Source organism: Tinamus guttatus, unplaced genomic scaffold, assembly GCF_059628265.1.
Source record: "Tinamus guttatus ecotype Peru unplaced genomic scaffold, ASM5962826v1 Tinamus_guttatus_pri_ptg000489l, whole genome shotgun sequence".
NCBI classification, from domain to species: Eukaryota; Metazoa; Chordata; class Aves; order Tinamiformes; family Tinamidae; genus Tinamus; species Tinamus guttatus.
The window spans coordinates 1,313,875-1,335,955 of NW_028289023.1; the positions used below are offsets into that span (position 1 = coordinate 1,313,875).

At 43.3% G+C, this 22,081-nt stretch overlaps 2 protein-coding genes across 2 annotated transcripts; one reads left to right on the forward strand and one right to left on the reverse strand.

The window, feature by feature from the left end:
• The first annotated feature begins 1,929 nt into the window (after positions 1–1,929).
• PMPCB (peptidase, mitochondrial processing subunit beta) lies at positions 1,930–9,236 on the forward strand. The gene is made up of 13 exons (XM_088533190.1): positions 1,930–2,038; positions 3,139–3,279; positions 3,624–3,710; positions 4,162–4,291; positions 4,778–4,976; positions 5,564–5,643; positions 6,237–6,349; positions 6,987–7,130; positions 7,687–7,847; positions 8,330–8,415; positions 8,497–8,585; positions 8,797–8,872; positions 8,962–9,236. Exons 1-13 carry the CDS (start codon positions 1,949–1,951, stop codon positions 9,024–9,026), a joined length of 1,461 nt encoding a protein of 486 aa, XP_088389316.1. The 5' UTR covers positions 1,930–1,948; the 3' UTR covers positions 9,027–9,236.
• On the reverse strand, positions 9,175–21,906 carry DNAJC2 (DnaJ heat shock protein family (Hsp40) member C2). The gene is made up of 17 exons (XM_088533189.1): positions 21,811–21,906; positions 21,135–21,325; positions 20,448–20,523; positions 19,610–19,708; positions 18,102–18,243; positions 16,977–17,057; positions 16,289–16,354; positions 14,723–14,814; positions 14,496–14,617; positions 13,619–13,768; positions 13,240–13,328; positions 13,084–13,153; positions 11,584–11,768; positions 11,152–11,252; positions 10,218–10,325; positions 9,795–9,949; positions 9,175–9,295 (listed from the first exon to the last, which is right to left on the reverse strand). The coding sequence occupies exons 1-17, from the start codon at positions 21,866–21,868 to the stop codon at positions 9,221–9,223; spliced, it is 1,860 nt and encodes a 619-aa protein (XP_088389315.1). The 5' UTR covers positions 21,869–21,906; the 3' UTR covers positions 9,175–9,220.
• Between the last annotated feature and the right edge of the window lie 175 nt (positions 21,907–22,081).

Sequence of the window (22,081 nt, forward strand, 5' to 3'; positions counted from 1 at the left end):
ACAAGTTGACAGAGCTTTATCTAATTTTTTTTTTAAAAAATGCTGGAAATGGATGAATCTTTTGAATATGCATAAGCTAAAAAGGGCGAAACTAAGCTTAAAAAGAAAAAAAAAAGGAGAGAGAAGCAGTGAGCTTCATGTAAGGTTAGATTTGGGCAACATCTACTCCACAGAAACTAATTTGCCTCCAATGCAAATTACCTGTAGAAGAGATGGGCAAAATAACAGTAACAATAATAATTTAAACCATAGAATTCTGCAGCTACATATACAATGAAGGGGTCCCTGACAAGCTGAGTATCAGTCAGCTGGCTTCTTTGCCTTTAGCTTCATACTTTGACTAATGCATTAGCAGCAGTTTCATTTTAAAGTGTATACAGTAGCGCACGCTTTTGCTTATCATTTCCATGCAGTTACAGTCCCTGTGAGAGAAACTGGACAGGCCTCTTTGCCTCTGTTTAAACACAAACCATACCCGGTGGCAGCGCAAACTTTTAAGACTGTCAGTACATTTTTATTTTGGCAGTAAGGGAGTAAAAAATTGCTTACATGCAAAAATATTTCAGAAAAAAAAAAGGCTAATGGAATAAATTTAAAATATCTTTTTTTCTTTTTCCCTGAAATTGCTCCATATTTTAGAGTCTGAGAAGGTAAAAAGGTAAATCATTGTGAATAACTTAAGCTTTACCCTCTGAGGCAGCTCAGGAGTTTTGTAACCCCAAGTTTACATGTGACTGATAACACTTAATGGGGGAAGGGAACAGCACTTCTGACAGCTCTTGTGAATTAATTCTGAGTTACAAGATCTCAGCAGTTGTAGGAGATGATACCTCTCATTGAGGTGGAAAGATGATCCTCTGCTCCCATCATTTCTGAGATTCAACGTGAAAGTGGAGCCCTAGGCAAGGGATGGAGACACTAAGGGTACCTTACACTAAGCTCTTTTACAGCAAGCTTTACATATGAAAAACAAAAACCCAAAAACAACAACAACAAAAGGATGACTCCAGAAAGATGATACTAGATTACTAGATGCAGGGCTCAGGATCCAGGAGCATCTGCACCTGAGCATCTATCCGGAGCCCAGAGTTTTCTGTCTTTTGGGAAGAGAGCAACACCACAGAAGTCTCACATCACACACACTCAGCAGCAGTACTGAGATAGAAGCTGTCAGGAAGTTCTTGCCTGTGGTCTCAGTCAGAGGAGTTTCTGGCTTAGGAAGCTAATGGGATAAACCAATTCTTGTCCTCCCCTCATCATATGCAGTAGATTTTTATTCTCTTTTGAAAAAGAATTTTTTTTCTTCATTCTGTGCAGCACCTGGCATGTTGTAGGGCTTAGGCAAATAATATAACTGTATCTCTGTTACCTTTTTGAGGAAATATTTGAATGATTAACCAAGTAAAGGACCCCAGGAACATAACAATAAAAAAATCCAGAAGTATAACGATAGTACAGATTTATTTACATACATGCATCTTAAACCATGCCTATAGGTTTGAGTGTGTTCTCAGGAACATTCTTTGGTGTTGCAATGAAACTGCTTGTATTAGCGCCCTTTTAGACCTTTCCCAGGCCAACCATCCGGCAGCTGCGAGCTCTACCCACCCGCGCTCACAAACTGAGGAACTGGCCAACGTTACGGCTCCTGGAACTACTAACAACGGTTTACTGAGAAGACTCCTCCAGTCGCACACTCTGCAAGGCAGACGTAGGAGCGCGGGGCGATTAAAACCTTGTCCCACTTTGCAATTAGTTTTTTACGATTATTCAGGCCTGAATTAGCTTGGTCTGAATGCGCCTTGAACGCGGAGTGCCCTGGTACGTGAGGAAGCATGATGGCGGCGCTCCCTGAGGCGGCCGTGACGCACCGCCTTGGCGGCGTCGCCCCGCGCCTGCGCACGGCTCGCCGGAAGTGCGCGCCTGCCCCGCCTCGCCGCTCACCAACATGGCGGCGTCTACGGCTCGGCTGGCGGCTCGGCGGCTCCTCCTGCCTTGGACCGGTGGCCTCGCGCGGGGCTGCGCTCCGGGGAGCCGGGTAGGCGGCGGCGGGAAGCGGGACGGGCCAGGGAGGCTCTTTCTGCGGCGCCCAGCCTGCTGGAAGGGGGCTGTGTGGGGGACGGGGGAATGATGGGGGCCTGTCGCGGTGCATACTGGGATTTGTAGTCCCAGCACTAGCCGGGCGGCCATTGGGCTGCTGGCGGCTGCCGCGGTGCGTGCTGGGAGTTGTAGTCCCCGCGCGGCTGAGGGGAGCGCAGGCGGCCCGCGCGGTCCCCGCTGTCTGCACGGAGCTTCGGCCCCACATCCAAGGAAACCTCCCTCCCCGCGAGGCCGGGCGTGGGGCCGTGCGGCTCTCCCCGTGCCGGGGGGGACCACGGCCCAGCTGGCCCTGTAGCTGGCAGCAGCGGGTCGGGCTAGGGACCCCCGGACCCCTTCCCACCGGCGCTGTCCTGCGATCCGGAGAGGCCGCTCTGTGCCTGGGAACACCCGGGTAGCTGGGATTCAGCCATGCCGGCTTGGTGGGATTCTGCTGCCCTCTCCTGCCACCGAGATGGCCTGGCTGCTTCCAGTGTTAGCACAGTCACAAAGCGAGAGGAGCCCTTATTTCATATAGTTAGTTATTTATTTCAAATAGCTTATTGCTATTGAAAGTACTCATTCAGGGTACATTCCTCCATCATGCTCACTTACTACATCAAGAAGCTTTCTCTTAAGCAAAACAAACAAAACCAAGCCAACCAACCCACAGCTCTCCCCTTCTCTCTACCTGCTTCAGGATTAATGTGCTGTAGCTGCCAGGGGGCTGTGTAAGAGGTGGCAGTTTCAGTTCTGGCCCTGCTTGGAGGAGAGGGTGACTGCAGTTTGCAGCTGCCACCTGCAACTGTGCTCAAGATACCAGCCGCCCCAAAGGAGACTGAGGGACATGGCTGAGGCCCCACAGACTGTTGCTGGCAGTAGTGAAGCCCTCCCTGTGAGGTTAAGCCCTGGTGAATAAATCAGTGCTAACTTTATTTTTTTCTTATTTTGAGTTTTTTTTTTTTCTTAGATGCGTGGTTAAGTTCAGGAATGCATTTTTCAGAAGGCTTTTTCTAATTTATGATGTATGATCCGAGCATAACAGATGCTTTTTACTTACAGCATCTACATATTGGAACAGGCAAGTTCAGAGCTACCAAGGCAGCAACAAAAGTGGTCTTAAATGTTCCTGAGACTAAGGTGTCTCCTCTGGAAAATGGCTTGCAAGTAGCTTCAGAAGATTCCGGGCTCTCGACGTGCACAGTAGGTTTGACTTGTGATGAGGCTGTTTTTCATAACCGTATTCTTGTATTTTGATTTTCTTGTGGAGTTAAGCTGAATGCTTTCCATTTTTTGATAACAGTTGCTCTTAAAAATTAAGATGGGAAGTGAGAGTCTTGAGACTTTTGTAAAGGACTTGTGATTACATTTTTGTTAGGATTGGATTTATTTTCCTGAAAATCTGGTTTCTGTAAGGGAAAAGCCATTACAAAGTAGCTCTTGAAAAATAAGTGCAGGTCACACAGAAAAGGAGCAAAACTATGTTGTGAGATGGTAAGATTTTCCTTTTTTTTTTTTTTTTCTTCTTTCTTTCTTTCTCCAATGAGGTTGGACTTTGGATTGATGCTGGAAGCAGGTATGAAAATGAGAAGAACAATGGAACTGCTCACTTCCTGGAGCATATGGCTTTCAAGGCAAGTTTGAATAGTGATTTTGCAAATTTAAAATGAATTTCTAAGTGGTTTTTTTAAAAAAAATCAATAAGAATTTTATCAAATCCTTTAAAGAATTTTTTCAAATCAAGAAAAAAGGAAGTAGCTTACATTTTGGCTTCAAAGAAGTCTTCCTGGTACAGAGCTATGTATTAGTAGCATGGGACTAATTTTAAGGCACTTTGACTTGTTTTAATATTCTTAGCGGACACTCTCTTCTACTCTTCTACCTCTCCTATTAACTTTTTGTTTTCATTTGGAAATGTAGTAAGTTTTATACTGACTTTCCCATTTAGAGAGATTAATGTGCCAGTGGTTTTTTTTTGGTGGTGGGTTTATTTATTTATTTATTTATTTATTTATGGCCTTAGTTTATATAGACAAGTAGAAATAATGAAAGGGGTTTCAAGGTTTATTATATTTTTTATTTCAGGGGACAAAAAAGAGGTCTCAGTTAGACCTTGAACTAGAGATTGAGAACATGGGAGCTCACCTGAATGCCTATACATCCCGGGAACAAACAGTGTATTATGCAAAGGCTTTTTCCAAAGACTTACCAAGAGGTAACTGTTCTTATTCATCAGAAAAGCAGCAAAGAATGAAATACTTACCTGGTTCCTGGTGAGGAGAAAGATGCTTTTTCAGTGTAAAAGTCCCTTCCTTAAAGGAGAGAGAAAAAAAAAAGATTAAACAAACAAACAACAACAAAAAAAACCAACCCACATTCTTCTTGAATGTCACAGGAAATGTCAGAATGCAAGTTTGGGAAGGAACATGAAGATGAAACATCTTTACTAAATGCTGAAAGGAAAATCCCTTTTGGACTTCTCCTTTCCTGCAGAACATCCTCTTGTCCCTTCTGAAGGAAATCTTCATCATTTTTAGCATCCTGTTAAAGATAAAGAAACAAACAAACAAAAGCCTCCCAAATGAACTTAACTAGCTAGTCTTGGGCCACTTGGCTTCAGGGGTGGATTTTACTTTTGTAATTATTTTTTTTTTCTAGTACTCTGAAAGTACACTTGGCATTTCTGTCTCTTTTCAATTAGCTGTGGAAATTCTTGCTGATATAATTCAGAACAGCACCCTGGGAGAAGCAGAGATTGAGCGTGAGCGAGGAGTTATACTGAGAGAGATGCAGGAGGTGGAAACCAATTTGCAAGAAGTGGTTTTCGATTACCTGCATGCTACGGCCTACCAGAACACGGCCCTGGGACGAACCATTCTAGGACCCACTGAGAATATCAAGTATGTCCAAATGTGCCTAGTTTAGTTACCTTGTAACTTATTTCCATATTTCACGTACTCCTCTGAAAATGTAGGGAACAACTTCAGTTTTTGTTTCCATTCTGGAAAGCAGCCAAAGTTACATTGGATATAACTATAAGAAGAACTTAAAAATACATCTGCCATGAAATTAGAAACATTTTTTTTCCCCTCCATCAGGCAGGTATCAGGCAGTACCATAAATACAGCTGTGTACACTGCTCATCCAGCAGTGTTTATGCCAGGAGGCTGTGAAATGTGTTCTTAAAGCTGGCATGAGAGCAGCAGTAGGACTGTCTCCCCTGAGTGAGCTCAACGGGGAGCACTGTTATAATTCATGCTCCTTTGGCGGAAGCAAGCAGAGCTTTGGAAGGTCGAGTTCCTGTTTGCTGCTTAGAACTGGCCCTTGTTGGAGCTGCCTGTGTCTGTCACACCCTGTGCATTGGCTGAATTTAAAGTTATTCTAGCATTACTTGCTCTGTGCATGCATTTCTTCTTCCTGTCATAAATTCTACTCATACTGTAGTGATGTTTTTTGTTGTCTGTTTGCTTTTCTGCACTGTTTTCAGATCCATAAACCGCAATGACTTGGTGGAGTATATAACAACACATTATAAAGGACCCAGAATGGTGCTGGCTGCTGCTGGAGGTCAGTATGAGACATTCCCTGGATCATGTGAAGCTGTGTCTAAAACCAAGGTCATTTTCTGGGGACAATATGATGACTTACCCTGTTCAGCAGGTCCTGGAAGTTTGTTGTTCACCCAGCACATTCAGTTTGTGTCTTCATATCCTTTAATTTCTGTTCCCTCTTTCCCTCTAATATTTCAGGAACATTATTAAACCAGTAACTAGAAATGAGGGGAGCAAGGTCATTCTAATGTGTGGGCAGGGGAAGAAGGGCCTGGAGTTCAGCACAGATAGAGGAGTAGCAAAAAAAAAAAAAAAAAAAAAAAAAAAAAAAAAAAAAAGGCAGAAAGCAAGAGAGGGGATAATACTGGGGCTTGAAATTGGGAGCAAAGAGCTTGATTTGATGTAATATTGATAGGAGACTATTGGAGAGAGTTAAGGGAGATGATCATGAAGGTCTTACTCTGTACTATAGTGGAAAGGAGGAATCTAAAAGTGTGTTTCTGAAACAGGGAGATTATAAATTATGGCTTAGTTGAGACCTTAGATTGCACGGCAATAAATGAATGGTTCAGAGTGGTGTTAGAGTGAATGTGAAATGCCTTTGCTCAGGGGTCTCTCATGACGAGCTGCTCGACCTGGCGAAGTCCCACTTTGGCAGCTTGCCGAGCGCGCCGGAGGGAGGGCTGCCGGCCCTGCCGCCCTGCAGCTTCACGGGCAGCGAGGTAGGGAGCGACGCGGGGCCCTGGGGCTGGCCCTGGTGACCCCTGCCAGTGTGGGGGACACCGGCTGCGCTGAGGAGAGCTCCTCAGCCTCGTGCGCAGCAGGTGTAAGGCTCTTGTGCCTCCAATGAGGGCAGCAGGAGCTTTGCTTTCCAGAGCAGTCTCTTCCAAGCTTCCCTGGGCAGCCTCCCTGCCACTACTTTCTCATCAGCTCCTGCAGAAGTAGCCCCCTCACTGCTGCTGCTTCCCCTTTGCCCCCTGCCTGCGTTGCTGCTGCAGTGTTTTCACTTGTTGGGAGCTGATGGTTTAAAGGACTCTTTGAGGATGGTTCCAATTCTGTTCAGATTTTGGAAAATTAGCACCCTTCCTCATAAAAAATGTCATCAAATGATGTCATTTGTCATAAAGTGATTCCTCATGCCTTCACTACATGTGGCATTGGGTTGAAGTCCTCTGAGATTCCCTGAAGAGAAGACTAGCTAAGGCTGATATTAAGCAATACTTGGCAAGCCTCGAGTTGTGGTTCTGTGTGTGCGTGATTTATGCCACATGTTTAACAGCACTTCTGCCTCCTGCTGTTTAGCTTGCCCTGTGTGTCATGGGGCTGCTTGTGCTACAGCTCTTCCACATGTCCCCACAGGTCCGTATCAGGGATGACAAGATGCCCCTGGCGCACATCGCGGTGTCCGTCGAAGCAGCGGGCTGGTGTCATCCAGATACCATCCCGCTCATGGTGGCCAATACCCTGATAGGGAACTGGGACCGATCCCTTGGAAGCGGCGTGGTGAGTGGCCCTGCGCAGAGCCGCCTGCTTCCTGCACCCTCCCCCGGGCGCTGCCTGCCTGGCCAGGGGCTGCTTTGGGTGCTGCCAGCCCAGACCCATGCGGGCTCTCTGGGGGTGCTGCTGTTGCTGTAGGACCTTATGGCCCTGTGCTGGAGTGGTGGAAGGAAAACCCGTGCGGCCTCTGAGGGAAGTTGTTACCCCAAATCTAGAAAAATGCTAGCAGGTGGTGCTAAAGCTGCTGAGATGAGTTGGGGTCAGTCAACCCTGATGCCTCGGGGAAGGTTTCATAGCTATTTGTGATGAGAACCTGGGGGTACCAGTAACTGTTCCCTTCCCTGAACCTGCATCGTTTGATGATTTTTTTGAAAGTTGACATAAAACTGGGCTGATCGGAAGTGTGAGATTACAGGCAAGGAAAGCAGCTGAGAGGAGAGCTAATGTTTAACCCTGTAGCTTCCTCTGGAGCCTGTGATAGTGTGATGCTTGCTCCCTCCATGGAGGAAGTTGGAAGGCTTCCAAAAAACTTAGTGTAAGACACTTCCTCTTGCCTCAGCAGACTTTATCGAGTAAACTTGCTCAGATTGCCTGCCATGGTAACCTGTGTCACAGCTTCCAGTCCTTCAACACCTGCTACACCGACACGGGGCTGTGGGGCCTCTATATGGTGTGTGAGCCATCCACTATCCAGGACATGGTGCACTCTGTTCAGAGCGAATGGTGAGTATGCATTCCAAGGACACAGGCTTGGGTTTAGAATATTTAATATTGAAATATTTAAGGCTTCTGTCTTTCTAGTAAAGGCTTCTCTCCTACAACATGCTGCAGTGGGTAGAGTTTATTGCCTGGCACTCAGTGAGACTGTCTCTGATTAATTATCTTTAAGCTTAAGCTCCTCTTTTACCAAAAGCCATTCTCAAGTTAGCAAATACAGACTATACTTAAATTATCTTAAATGAAACCCCCCTCTTCTAAGGGGAAGAAACGATTCTTTGGTTGCATAGTGGGATACTTCCAAAACAGTAACTTTTATGCTCCTCCTGTAAGTCCTGTAATGACTTGTTTCTGTATCAAGCACTTCTATTGCTGTCTGTAGGAAAAGAAATGCCTTGGTAGCCAGGTGCAGCTCTTTATCCTGGGCAATCTTGTGTGCTTTTGGTTAGCATTCTTTAATGCCTTTGTGGATTTAACGTATTTTCCAGGATAAGACTTTGCACAAGCGTTTCAGAAAGTGAAGTAGCTCGAGCCAAAAATCTTCTAAAGACAAATATGCTGCTGCAGCTGGATGGTGAGACTTGAGCAGAACTTTTTATTCTAACTGTAGGTGTATGCTGGTAACTGAAGCATTTCCCCCTGCCCCTTGTTTCAGGGTCTACACCAATTTGTGAAGACATTGGGAGACAGATGCTGTGTTACAAGCGCAGAATCCCCATTCCAGAGCTCGAGGCAAGAATTGAAGTGAGTGCTGCTTCTGCTATGATTCTTAAGTTAGCAGTTAAATTTCTAATTGTTAGAGGAAATGACAACACAGGGATTAGACTGTTCTCTAAGAGAAAAAAAATCAATTACTGTTGCCTGTAGTTCTGGATTATACAAAATTAGGAGCAGTAGCTCTTACTACTCTTAAGCCAGGCTGGGTAACAAAGGTCTCTCTCTCAAACCCTTTTAGGCCATTGACACCCAGACTCTTCGAGATGTTTGCACAAAGTACATCTATGACAAGCGTCCTGCAGTTGCTGCTATAGGTATGTTGTGTGAGTTCCCTCCCCTCCTGTAACTTCCCACCAGCCTGTGGCAGTTGATTGTGTCATGGCTCATTTTCTTTAACTTCCAGGTCCCATTGAACAGCTTCCAGAGTACAACAGAATCTGCAGCGGCATGGCCTGGCCTCGTGCTTAGTGAATGAAAAATCATCTTTGAGTTTTATGAACAAATTCACTACTGTTCAACAGTTTGTGACGTGGAGAAATGCCTCTAGGAAGATTAAAACTCAAGCACCACACACGTTCCTGTGTATCTGTATAATTAAGGAAAGAGTGAAAACATGTACAGTATTTGCATTTTTATTATAAAACAAAGATTGTCAGTAAAAGTCATTTCCTGACTTTAGTAGCATTCATCACTTGTTCTTGAGCAGCTTTCTTGGCCTTGACCATTTCAACAAGTTCCTGGAATATTTGGAAAAAAAGAAAAACAAGTGAAGGGCACGTAGGTACCCATAAGCTCGTCACTCTGCTTTTGAATGCAAAAGGTGTTCAGCCTGAAACACACTTACTATGGACATGGTGTGGAACCTAAACAGTTTAATGCCTTGTAGTCATTTCTCTTGGAACTAAATAAATGGAAACTGATGTCCTTTTCAGGGTGAGTTCTCATCTACTCCCCCTCTACTACCTCTAAGCAGCAGCCAGGAATAACGTTTTATCCTGCACAACAAGTTACTGTGAAACTGCAAGAAAAGCTTCAAGCAGCAGCCTTGCCTTGCTAGTTCCAAGATCCACTAATCTCATTGAGAATACATGAAAAATCTGCACTGCCCTTTTTTTAGATAAGAAGTCTTATCAGAAAAGTATTTTCTGAAAAGGGGGGACAGCACGAGCGGGGGCCCGGGGTTGTGCCCGAGGCCGCGCTGGTGCCCGGCCCTGCGGGAGGCAGCGAGGCCCCTACCTTGTAGCGCTTCATGCAGTCCTTTTTTGAGCGCCCCGGGACAGCGGCTGCTATCTTCTCCCACCTCTCAGGAGTATTTACGGGGTAAGTCTTCAGCGCTTGTTCTAAAAGCTTTTGTTCTTCTGTAGTCCAAGGCGATGAGTCTAAAGGTGAGCCTGTTTTTAAATGCAAAAACAACAGTAAAACAAGGTATTTAATAATTCAGGCCCTGGGAATCCACAGGGAAAGCATTCCAGACCATCAGTAACTGCTTAAGTAAGCTTGGCTTGTACTGTGGGTGCCAGAAACATGCCAGCAAATCCAAGAAGGGATCGTGTTTATAGGCTGGTAAGAGTGTTTGTAAGAAGTCATCCAGCTTTACTCAGCCTTGCACTGGGAGCAGGGGCCAGAAGTCTGCGCAAAGGGCTCCCCTCCAGACCTCACCTTCGAATCGCTCCGAGGGGGCAGCGCTGTCCATCTGCGGCACGACCCCATGCTCCTTCTTGAACTTGTCAAATGCTTTCTTGTTTATATCATCTTTTTGATGAGGGTCTAAAAACAACAGACACTTAGTAGAATAATTATTGCAACAAAATTAAAGTCATACGTAATGATAAATAGAGTGTGTAGCAGCTTATCCTACAACTGATATTCTCGCAATCAAAAGACTTGCTTTTCTTCACTTTAAGAGGTTAGTCAAGAGGGTGGTGGATAAAATCTTTCAGGGAACAACACATTTTACTACTGTGAGGCTTTCCAACCCCTCTCCTTCTTTCTGCTGCTCCCAGAAATACCTTCCCCCTGTCCTCTGAAGCCTGAATCTGAAACTTATGTGAAACCCAGACCACCCGAGGGGTAGTCAGGAACACAAGGAAAGTCTAGGGCTTCCTTGAGTGATGAAGTGGTTTGGAAGGGAGAAGATTTAGGCTTAAAACTTCCTTTTCCCTACAGTAACATGTTTTGATTTTTTGTTGAGAGCCTATTCTCAACATTCCGAGTGCTCCAGGCTCACACTAGTTTAGGGGTTTCGCTCATTCTACACATTTATTTGAGATGCAGTTGTTAACAAAGAGCTTTTCCAGAGGCCAGGTGGTTTCACCCTGTGTGTAGATGAGTCCAGGCAAAGAGCTTGGCTGACATGTAACTGCAGTAAGTTAAAGAGTGCCTGAGATTCATTCATCAGGTGGTGACGTACTCATGGCTGAAAAGACTAGGGCACAGAAACACTCATCTAAGGCTTCCACCTGAGCTACATTTGTTCTTGGGATATATGGAACATTTTCTTCTGAAAAAAAAAACAAAATGCTCTTCAAAGGGGAAGGAAAAGAAAGCCCTAGAAAAGGATCATCTTATAATAAAAATAAGCTAATAAAGATACCGAGTTTTTGGAGGCTCTTTGCTTTATTGATGACATCTTTTGCCGTTCGTTTTATTCCAGTAGTAGAGTGCAGGTTCATATAATTGGCAATGACCTCCCACCTAAAGCAAGAACAGGAAGGGAAAAACAGCACGTTACATAACAGGCAGTAACAGCTTCTTACAAGCTCCAGCTTCTGCACACAGCTGATCAATACCAAGTCCTAAGTAAGTTTGAGGATACTTAAATATGCACATACTCCCACATTATGTATTTTGGAAAGCAAAGGAGATAATTTATGTCTGCCATTTTGGTCACAATGCAGAAATTTTCCTTAAGAACTGAGGGAGCCAAGGTGGGCGAGCTTTGGATTCTGACACAGGAAAAGGAGTGGCAGGACTTGTTTAATGAGAAATTCTCAGGGGGGCTTGTGACACTGAAGACAAGAAGTACCTGGAGTTAGTCCCTGCGGGGAAGAGGTTCACAGCTTTAATTAACAGTTGTAAATCGTCTTCTGGCCAGTTTTTACTTCCCCCTCCACCACCGCTGGTTGACTTCTCTGAGCTCTTCGTTGCTTGGCGCATTCGAGCCTCTGCCTCTTCTTTCTCTTGCCTTATTTGTTCATTTATTTCTTCTATCTAAAGAATGGTAAACATGCATCGTTTTCTACATTTCATATTTATGTAAATGTCTCACTCTAGGATTCCTTCAAACCCTGAGTTTTGCTTTGTTTCTGCCCTGTACATTATAGCTACAGAATGGGAGCCTACCTGCTGCAGTGTTATTTTCCTCCATCACATGTATGAATTTGTACATCCCAAATTAGCAGCTACAGCAGGAATCCAGCACAAGTTCATTCGCAAATGAAAGGAATGCTCCTAGGACTAAGGCAGGAGTGCTCCATGTGATGGGGATGTCTAGGCCAGTATCTGACACTGAGGGACAGATCCACAAAGGATGGGGAACCTGATGTGGCAGGTGGGCACAGTTCAACATCCAGCTTCAAACAATAACCACCAAATCCTCCAACAGAACTGCTGCCTAGGCTTGGAAATGCTAAAAGTTTCACTTGCTACCGTTGTATGGAAAATCAAAGCTGCAGCAAATAAGCTCTACTGATCACAGATAAAAACATTAACTGCAGCAACTCGTATTTTAGCTTTAAACTTACTCAAGGTTTGATGGTCGTATGTAGCCTGTTAGCAAGCAATTCAGCAGAACTTAGATCACTTATTTATCAGATCTTTGGGAACTGTGGCCACATCTTAAGACTGAAGCGTAGGCATAATTTTAAGGTAGCTGCTTCTGAGTATGCCCACTCACATTTTGGTGACATTAAAAAGCTACGGGCTTCAGCCTGCTTACAGAGGGCACAAAACAGGTCTCAATCTAACAAAAAGACAATTATCTCATAAAATCAGCATTATTATTGCAAAAGTTGATCAGCTGTAACTGAGAAAGAAAGTTGAGCGTCAAGTTTTTGGAACACACTCCTGGAGACTCAGAGATTGTTTTCAAGTCAGTTGAATAAAAGATTCGAACCCTACGTCTTCATTTGAGTAAACCTGACCCCCAGGCAAACCACGGGCTGCAACATCTCAATCCTTTTGTGGATCTAGCCCTGGGTCACAGACACTGCTCTCTTCCCCTTCTAGGTAACTGCTACCAATTGCTGGGGAATTTTTAATTCCTTTGCTGCTTCTGCATGCTGCACAAACAGTGGGAAAATGGCTAAATTTTCCTCAGTTGGCACTTGTTACTTTGCCAGTCCTGAACACCGCTATGTACAGAGCAGAAACCAAGTGTCTGGCTACTCTGCAGCTCAGGTCTTTATGTTTAACAGGCAGGATCCACAGCAACGGGGTTATGTCCTGTATCTTGTTTAGATTCTGCCAGGTAAATTTCACAAGTCTAATTATTCTCGTATTTTGATTTGTCACTCAGCATAATTACCTGTTTTACTACAGCCGCCTTTCCTCCTTCCCTTGTTGTGGATGTAAGTGCTTCATTCAAGCATTGCAGACTAAAAATAAATTATTAAGTTACATTGGACAGCTAGTATAAAGACAGGTATCAAAATGAGCAGAAATCGGGGTCAGGACAGCTTACCTTGCGAGTTCAAGACGATCACAAAGCTTTTCCACCTCCTCCATCATTTTAACACAATCTGCCTCATTATCAGAAAAGTAATTCCAGTTCTGGAAGCAGAAATACATGTTCTACCTTGAACTTTATTGTCCTGGATCCTCAGGCAAAGGCTCAACACCCCAGCATTCTTCAGACATTGCTGTGTTTGGGCCTATTTGGCCAGCTTTGCTCGTAACTCAAAACTGCATGATAACTATGCTTTAGTATTTTGCTTTTCAGAAAACTCAGTTTTCATTCCCATCTCTGGCCATAAGAACAAGTCTGTGGCGGGGTCTGATCTAAGCAAGCGTAACAACCTCACTAATGTAATCTGTGTTTCACTATAATAATATTTAAATACCTTGCATGTTGTTCTCAATTTTTGCCTTTCTTTCTTGATTGCTTTTTTCTGAATCTCTTTCTCTTTTTTTGCTACTAATGCTTGTTGCCTAACTTCTTCTTCTTCCTTTTCCTTTGCTAACCGTGCCGCTTCTAATTCTGCTTGTCTTTGCTGCAATCAAAGAAAAAGAAAAGAAAATCCACACTGTTATAGGTCATTCAATCATTCAACATTTAAATGTGCAGTTTCCTTTTTCTTTTTTTTTTTAAGGAATATATTAGTAAATTTAACACACTAAAGTGTACATCAGCTGGCAGTCAATCAAATACCTCACTCACTATAAAGACTCCTAGTTTGTATATTCAGACTTCCTTGAAAATAACAATAAGAAACCGCAAGGTATTTCCTATACCTGCCCCAAAATTGCTTTATTGGAAAAATGCAGTGATTCAGCATTTCTCCTGAATCTTACCACTATTAATTTAATACCTTGCAATTTTCCAGTTTTATCTAAGTGACTTTTTAGGACCTTACATTTCTTACTGTTTTCAGAGCCATCTCGTCTAAACTGCTAATATTATCAGGTACATCATGGACCTCAGAGTTTCACACTGACCAACCAGTCACAGAGCATATCCGTCAGGCAGGCAGCTCTAGCTGCTTTATGATAGAGGAAACAGTCACAGATGTTAATGACTGTGATTTCCAATATGTATTTTCATCCCATTCTCAAAAAGCTAAGTCTTGCCCTGCCTGCTATACAGGGGATAGACAAGAGATCTGGGACCCCAACGCACCAGCTCTCACAGGAGTTTTCTCGCACACCCAGAAGATGAAATTGTGAATCAGGTGTGAATGAACTAGGGGTTTTCAATCCAAATAAACCAACTTAACTTACTTTTTCTTTTGCTTCCTGCTCTTTACGTTTTGCTTCTACTTTGGCTTTCTTCTCTGCTTCTTTCTTTGCCTTTTCTTCTTCCTTAAATTTCTTTATCCTGGGATCACAGCTGTATGCATTGTCTGGCAGAAGAAAGAAGGCATCATGCACAAGAAGGGAAAAACAGGAGGACATTTCTGCTGTTAGTTAACAAGTATCTCCTCTTAAAGAGCAGTTTTTGTGCTCACCAACAAGTGTCCTAATTCTGTTCATTTCTTCTTTTTTTCTCAACGCTCTGGCTGCTCTGTTCTGCTTTTCAATCCACCTCCTTTCGTCTCGACTGAAAAGAAAAAACATAGTTAGTTTAGTACTAATATCCTAAAGTGCCAGTAACAGTCTGTTAGAAATTCAGTAAGCATTTAAATAAAGTTTCCCCGCACATGTGCTTTTCTCCATATACTTCAAAAAATATATATTTTTAAAAGCAGACACAGGCCCCAAGCTCTCATTGAGACACAGGCACCTGAACAACCAACAAAACGTTTCAGGACACCTGAAACACAACTCAGCCAGCAACAAATGTCACTGCAGAGAATGAGACCATGGACTTCCAAAACACAAACCACCTGCTGACCTGACATCTAACCCAAACAAATCATTAGAAATGCTGATGTACAGCTCAATTAAAGGACAGCAGTAAAATTAATGCCTCTTACTTTGATTTTACAGAAAACAGGTTACATCAAATAAACATGTGTGCCCAGGATATCCATGACACTCCGATGAACGCATGATGCCCAACAGGTCAGGTTACATAGAGTAAAAATGGCACACGGTCTGGAAATATTTGTCAGTGCTGCATGGAAGAGGAGATTTTCTAGTGCAGTCTGTATAATCTGCATAGTCTGTATAACACTGCATAGAGGGTCCACTCCATAGAGGGTCCAGAAAAAACAATCTAATAGCAGCAAAAGGTGTAAGAGGAACAAATGCCTAAGTAAAACCCAAAGAACGTTCATAACGGAAACTGGGCAAAGATTTTGGCCACAAAGCAACTAATCACTCTAATGGCAACTGGTTTCTGTTCAAACCTGAAAGCCTTTCCTGAAGAAGAGGTCACTGTATTGCAAGGTACTGACGTTAACACAAGGATGACTGAGTAAAGGGTGGCACCATGTGAAGCACCAGGCAGGTTACAAGAACCAGTTCTTTATTCCAACTTTAACAGTCTGGGTTTTATAGCTATTGGAAGGATAAAAGTGGAATGTAATTTCCAACTGCAATATGGACTAATTCAGCAACTGCCACTTCATCGAGAAATATGCAACTTGGATATCATCACACCATAAGAACTAATCTAAATTCTAGAAAATGTCACTTAGCACAGTTAAGTGGAACTGGGGAGAATTCCCACAGAACTGGGGAGAAAACGGTACCTACTTATTCATCAGCTGGTCTGGCTCCAGGTTTGACCTGCATTTGGGACTAGTCGGAGCTGCAAGTCCAAACTTACCTGAACATGGGGGATTTGTGTTTATACCCCCACATTCTTTTCGTAGAATGATTTCAAAGCACCTCAGAAACACTTCTGTGATGCTGGCAAGAATTACTTAAATTAGAGCAATTAAGAAACAGAAGCCCAGAGTCAGTCCAAGGTCATTCAAATCTGTGACTGACTTCTGGGCTGGCAGAATAAATTCCGTTTCTTTGTTCAGTCCCTGCCTTCCTTCCTTTGATTTGGGATCTAATGGCATGTTGGAAAATCTTGCTGTATCATTCTCAGTCTCCCGTCAAATTTCTTTTTACTTACATACCATTCTGCCTTTTCTTTTTCCTCTTCATCTAAATAGGAAAATTCTCTCCAGGAATCAAAATTGTACCTACAGTAAATGCAAAATACCAATGAATACAGAAAAAAAAAAAAAAAAGATGATAGCAAAGCTATTAAAACTACTGTGCCTTTTAAAATATTATTTTTGTAAGCAATTATACCATTAGTACCTAAAATGATTCCACTGTGTTAATTCAAAATGGAAAATGCTATTCAAACTAACAATTCACATCCCTGGCTGCATAGGAAAAAAAAAATTATGGTGAGATTAATCTCAACAATTTTCAAGTGTCTACTGTGCAAGTGTCTGTGCCCCTGTTCTAGGCAGTGGAGCTACCATGCAGTTTACAGAGTTTACAGAAAATTTCAGTTCATCTTTATATAGATATCCATGCTTGGCAGATGAATTGAGCCCAAAACTCAATTGACTTGACTAGACCTCCCTTGAAAAGGAGGTCAGCTCTAGCTCAGCTTACAACGTGGATGTATTTGCTAGGAGAAAACCAGTTCAGTTTGTGGAAAGCACCAAGCAGGTGGGAGGAATTTCATGGCATTGCTGGGTCAGAAGAGACCAGAGGCAAAAAACAACACACAGACGGGTGTGCAGAGCCTCTACCTCACTCGTCTGAGCAGCTCTAGTGTGAACAGAGAGGGGGTCCCAGCCAACTCACCAGAAGGAGTAGAATGCATCTACCTCTTCAAAGGAGGAGCTCACGTCCCCAAGTTTCGGAACATTTTTCTTATTCGACCACCTAAAGATAGATAAATATGTTCAGGAAACTGCTGTATAAGCCTACTTCAAAACATGGTATATGGTAAGTACAGAAACAAAATACCAAAACAGAGGTTCTGTCCTAATAGCCTAGGAAAGCAGAGGAAAAACAAAACCAAGAAAAGCAGAAGCTCTCTCTAAATATTCTTTTCTTTGTGCATTCTTGGGGGCCAGCAGACTAGGATCAGGGCCCCTGTTCTCCACATACCATGTCTCTGGCAGAGAAGCTTGCAGAAAGGGAACAGATGGGGCTCTATAAATAACAGCTCTGCGGCAGGCTACGTCTCCCACGTGCTCTGGCAGAGCATACAGCAATAACACACGCATTGCCTCTCTCCCATTTCTTTCCCCACAAAGCAGAAAATCCTGCCCAGGTCATAAGATTTGTTTTTCACGACATGGCAGCCCATTTCTGAGCAAAGAAGGGAACAACCCATGTAGGAACCACAGACCTAGAAGGTCTGAATATTCGGAATATTAAATAGAGATTCAGGAAATCTACTTAAAATAAGCAACAGGTTCTTCAAAATGAATTGTAAGTGCATCAAATAATAAAGCATTGTTTTCATACAGGTAAAGAGTGAAATCAACTTGGTATGGACTTGTATTTTGACAACCTTATTACAAAATTAATTAGTAAACATAAATCAAATACAGAAAAAAAAAGAAAAACCCATAACATCTTAGAAGACAGAACCACCAAATACTCCAACAATTGTATTTACTAACATGAAACAATGTGTGATATGAGAAAGGCAGAAGTAGCAGGGAGCTGAGAACAGACTTAGTTCTTTGCCTCATGAGTCAAACAATGCCATCAATGTATCAGTTGAAATTTAAAAGGAAATAATTTAACTTTAAAAAGGAAATAAGTGAGAATGCTCTTTTTTAACTGTATTAAATTTCTGCCAAATTAATGCACTTTCTAACACCCCTTAAATCACACCTGTTACAAACCCAATGCCAGAAGAGTTTGCAAAGCATGATTCCCCAGCAACAGCAAAGGCTGTCTGACACAGCTTACCTGGCATTTCTTTCAAAAACAGGTGAAAAAACTTCAAAGAAATTTTCTTTTGCTTCACTTTTGGAAGGTACGGAGTTATCAAAAGTAGGATCTATACTGTTAAATGCTCGTCGTTTCACAGGATCAGATAATATTTCATAAGCTGGAAAAAAACCATAAAACTTTAAAACTTGAGACTAAAATGAGTCTTGCTAACAAGGTCAGGATGCTACAAACAGACCATTGTTTAAGCGTTTAAAAAGATGCTCTTGGATTTGTGTTTGATCATTGTTCTGTACACTTTTTTATTAATTATTTTGATGCTGCCTTAAATAACTGTCAATTCCTGTTAAAGTAGGTAGAAGAAAATATTTATGAAAAAATAATGCGTTCAACTATTAAATGTAACAAGCCAGATAATACTTTAAAACACTTTTTTCCCAGTAAATGCAGTTCGAGGTCTGGTGGCGTGGGCATAAGATCTCCAGGCTTTTACCATGCGACCAGACTCTTGCAAATAATTCACAAAATTTATCTATTAAGACAGAATCCTGCACTAATTTGACATCAAGACTTGCAAGAACAGAAGGTCTAGTACTAAAGGTCAGTAAGTAGAACAGGTGGGAAAGAGGTTTCCCCGTTAATGTTCAGATACTAGGATTTTTCCATTCAAAGTTAAGCTTAGTCACAACTCCAGTGATATTTGTGAACATCACTTCAAAAAAAAAAAAAATCTTGTTCCAGTCAACTGTTCTATTTGTTTTTAAAATGCATTAGTATCTCTCTAAAAAAGGCTGAAAAGCTCATTAGCTTATCTACCATAACATCATCCAACATTTTTATAGGATGTCATTCGTGAAGAAAAAATCATGCTGATGAATTGTAAGATCTGTTATCAATTAGTTTTATCAATTTAAAAAAATTGCAAGGACAAACAGATGAACTTCCTGGCAGTTCTGGAGAGAGTAGCCTGGTTACACTAGAATGCTCCATGAAGTTTTGGAACTGGCAGGCAGAAGTGCCTCAGGTTATCATGAACACGACTTGGCTGCGTTCACCGAGTCAGCTGTAGGCAAAAGAGAGCAGCTAGAGGATCTGATATCTTAGTCCAAATCAGCAGATGCTCTGTTGGCAGAGTAAACACATTACAATTCAATTTTCCTAATGCTATTGGTTTTTCCCAGTTATTAGTTTATTTTACAGCATCCCTATTCCAGATATGTGGCTACCTCTAGTGGTTCATCTTTGCATACACTGCTACGAACACTCAAACGAGCTACTCTGCTCTATCAGAATGTGGCATGGCCAAGCACCAGCTGCATCCTCATGCCCTTTCCAACCAAATGGAAAATATAACAATGGGAGCAGCAAGTACTGAGGTACTGAAATGCCAAAAAGCCTTTTTGGTTTTGTAGTAATTAACAGCTCTTCAAATACAGCAAAAATAACATGCTAAAAGAGCACTGCAAATATGTGTCAGATTATCAAATTGATTGGAATAGGATCTAATAAGAAAGGTCAGTGCTTACCCTTAGTTATGCAGGTAAAGTAATCATTATCACCTTCTCCTATCTGCTCCCCTGCTGCTTTTCGCTTGTCTGGATGATGTTTCAAAACCATGGATTTATCTAGCAAATAGATGCATGACATTTAGAAGCAAATAGATATGTCCCAGCACCAACACGTTGCACATTCTGAGAAATGAACTAATACAATTGGTATTTCCCCAATAAGGTATTTTTTAACATCAGAAAGATGACAGAAATAAGTGAATGAACCTGCGTATTTGTTATGGAATCACACTGAAAAAAAAATTATATAAACTTAATTGCTACTTTTAATCGAGGCCTGCCTTAGCATTAAAGCAATAAAACTAGATTTTAAACAGGCTCTTTGACAAAAGTTCTGGTGCCAGCACTTATGAAACACAAACTGTACCTCCTTGGCTGGCTATAAAATACCAGAGTAGTCACAGCCATCTGCTTTTTGAGAAAGAAACTGGTATCTGTTATCTCAACCAGTGTGTACAGCTCAGTGCTGCAGGATCCTAAAGGTGGTTCCTGTTCTGTGTGCTAAGAGAACAGAAGGCAGAAGACATGGAGCTCTATGTGTTATTTATGGAGCTCTGTTAAAAACTCCAAAGAACAATCAAGACCAGAGGCAACAAAATTCACTGTGTTTGCACTGTGCTAAAAGTCAGTAATCCTCTGAGCAGGCCCTCAGTGACGTGCTAGTAGGTGACACACTGGTAGAGCCCAAATCAAGTTTCCAAGCCCATGAGAGCAGCACATGTTGCCCATGGGTCTGTATGTGACATACAGCCCTGTACACCTGGGAGGAAGGTGCTCCTGAACAGAAGGTACTTACGAGCTGCTTTGATTTGTTTCTGCGTTGCTCTGTATCGTATATTTCCCAGCCCAAGAACTGCATAATGGTCTTGGTTCTGAGGGGAAAGAACAGCTCTGAAACACTCATAAATGTGACCTAAAAAGAGACAATACAACCCAGGCACAAAAACATTTCTGCCCTCCCCTGCCCTACAACCTTTTAAAAGCAAAAGGAGGAATATTTCTTCTCTCCAAATAAGTGTTAGAAAGGCTACAGAAACAATTACCTTAAGAGACCATAATTACTGACATTTTTAAATCACTGTTATAGAAATCCTAGTAGCTTAGTAGAAACTACATTAAAAGAATTGTATCTTAAAAAAAATCAATTCATAGAAAACTAAATTGCTGAATTTTGAGAGTGTTGGCATAATTTCTGAATACAGGTAGTGGAAAGAGGCATTTTTACCGCTTACAGGAATCAATGTGAAAAATAACAGTTGAAGATGAGGGTCTTCTGATGTGCACGTGCATTTGTCCTCATTACTCATGATTAGACATGAAAATACGGAGGCAAAAATAACACTAAGGGATACTGCACAGTTCAGACTGAGGGGCCTGGGGAGTGCAGGTCAAGAAGGGGCATTTTTAGTGTCTGGGAATGGCAGTAGCTTTGCCAGAACGCTTCCCACAGAAATAATAAATAACACCCATATCAAGTGAATACCTTCCAGTCCTTTGGATCAAGGGTTTTTAACATAGGAAATTCTTCAAGCTGTAGCTCCTCATCATCCGATTCTTCAGAAAGTTCTTTCTCATCTTCCAGCTCCTGGAAAGAGGCAGAAACATTTATGTTTCTCCTCTTAATAAATGCTTCAAACCATCTTCCCACGGGTTCCACTTGACAGAGCACCGACACTACAAGCAAAAACACAAGAGCAACTTCACTTTGTGGTTGCAGTTCATGTTTTTCTCACCAGTTGAAGCCCACGAAGCCCGTCACACCACGAAGTGCCAGACCTCCTAACTTGCTTAAAAACAAGCGGAGAAACGGGATCATTCCAAAGGTTGCAGGAAGCAGAGCCTGTGTCTGCACCAGGCCACGGCCGGGGAGGGATCCGACCTGCTGCCGGGGTGAGCAGCAGCGGCCACCTGAGCCGCGACACGCGGGAGCCCTTCCCAGCGGAGGACAGTTCGACTCTAGCGACTCCATGAGGGACTCTGGATTTTTAGGATTGTTTTTTTTCGTCCCTTCCTGACCGCGTAGCCGCTCAGGGCCGGTAAGGCCCCGCTCCGGCCCCGTTGCCGCCGCCTCGCGGAGCGGGAAGCGCGGGCGGCCTCTCCCGCGCCGAACGGCCGCCGCGGGGAGCGGGACGGGCCGGGGAAGGGAGGGGGGCACCTACCGCCGGAGAGCGCCCTGGTCACCGCCGTGCGCTGCCCCTGCGGCGCCCCCCGCAGCATCGCGGCGGCTCCCGCCCGGCCCCGGTTCCGCTCCTGGTTCCGGCCCCGGTTCCGCTCCCGGCTCCGCTGCGGGTCCCCGCTCGCCTCAGCCCGCCGGTTGCCGGGAGCCGGCGCATGGAGGCGCCCGCAGAGCGCTTCCGGGGCGGCCCGCGCTCAGCGGCCCGGCGGGGAACGCGGCCCGCTGCGAAGCAGCCCCCCCGCCCCGCGGTCCGC

Excerpts from the sequence above, each read along its gene's own strand:
- DNAJC2 (XM_088533189.1), bottom strand. The coding sequence starts at position 21,868 with ATGCTGCGGGGGGCGCCGCAGGGGCAGCGCACGGCGGTGACCAGGGCG. Across the intron at positions 16,355-16,976 it reads GATGCATTCTACTCCTTCTG|GTACAATTTTGATTCCTGGA; the intron begins GTGAGTTGGCTG and ends CATTTACTGTAG. Across the intron at positions 11,253-11,583 it reads CCCGCAGGGACTAACTCCAG|GTGGGAGGTCATTGCCAATT; the intron begins GTACTTCTTGTC and ends TTCTTGCTTTAG.
- PMPCB (XM_088533190.1), top strand. The coding sequence starts at position 1,949 with ATGGCGGCGTCTACGGCTCGGCTGGCGGCTCGGCGGCTCCTCCTGCCT. Across the intron at positions 5,644-6,236 it reads GGTGCTGGCTGCTGCTGGAG|GGGTCTCTCATGACGAGCTG; the intron begins GTCAGTATGAGA and ends GCCTTTGCTCAG. Across the intron at positions 7,131-7,686 it reads GATCCCTTGGAAGCGGCGTG|ACTTTATCGAGTAAACTTGC; the intron begins GTGAGTGGCCCT and ends TTGCCTCAGCAG.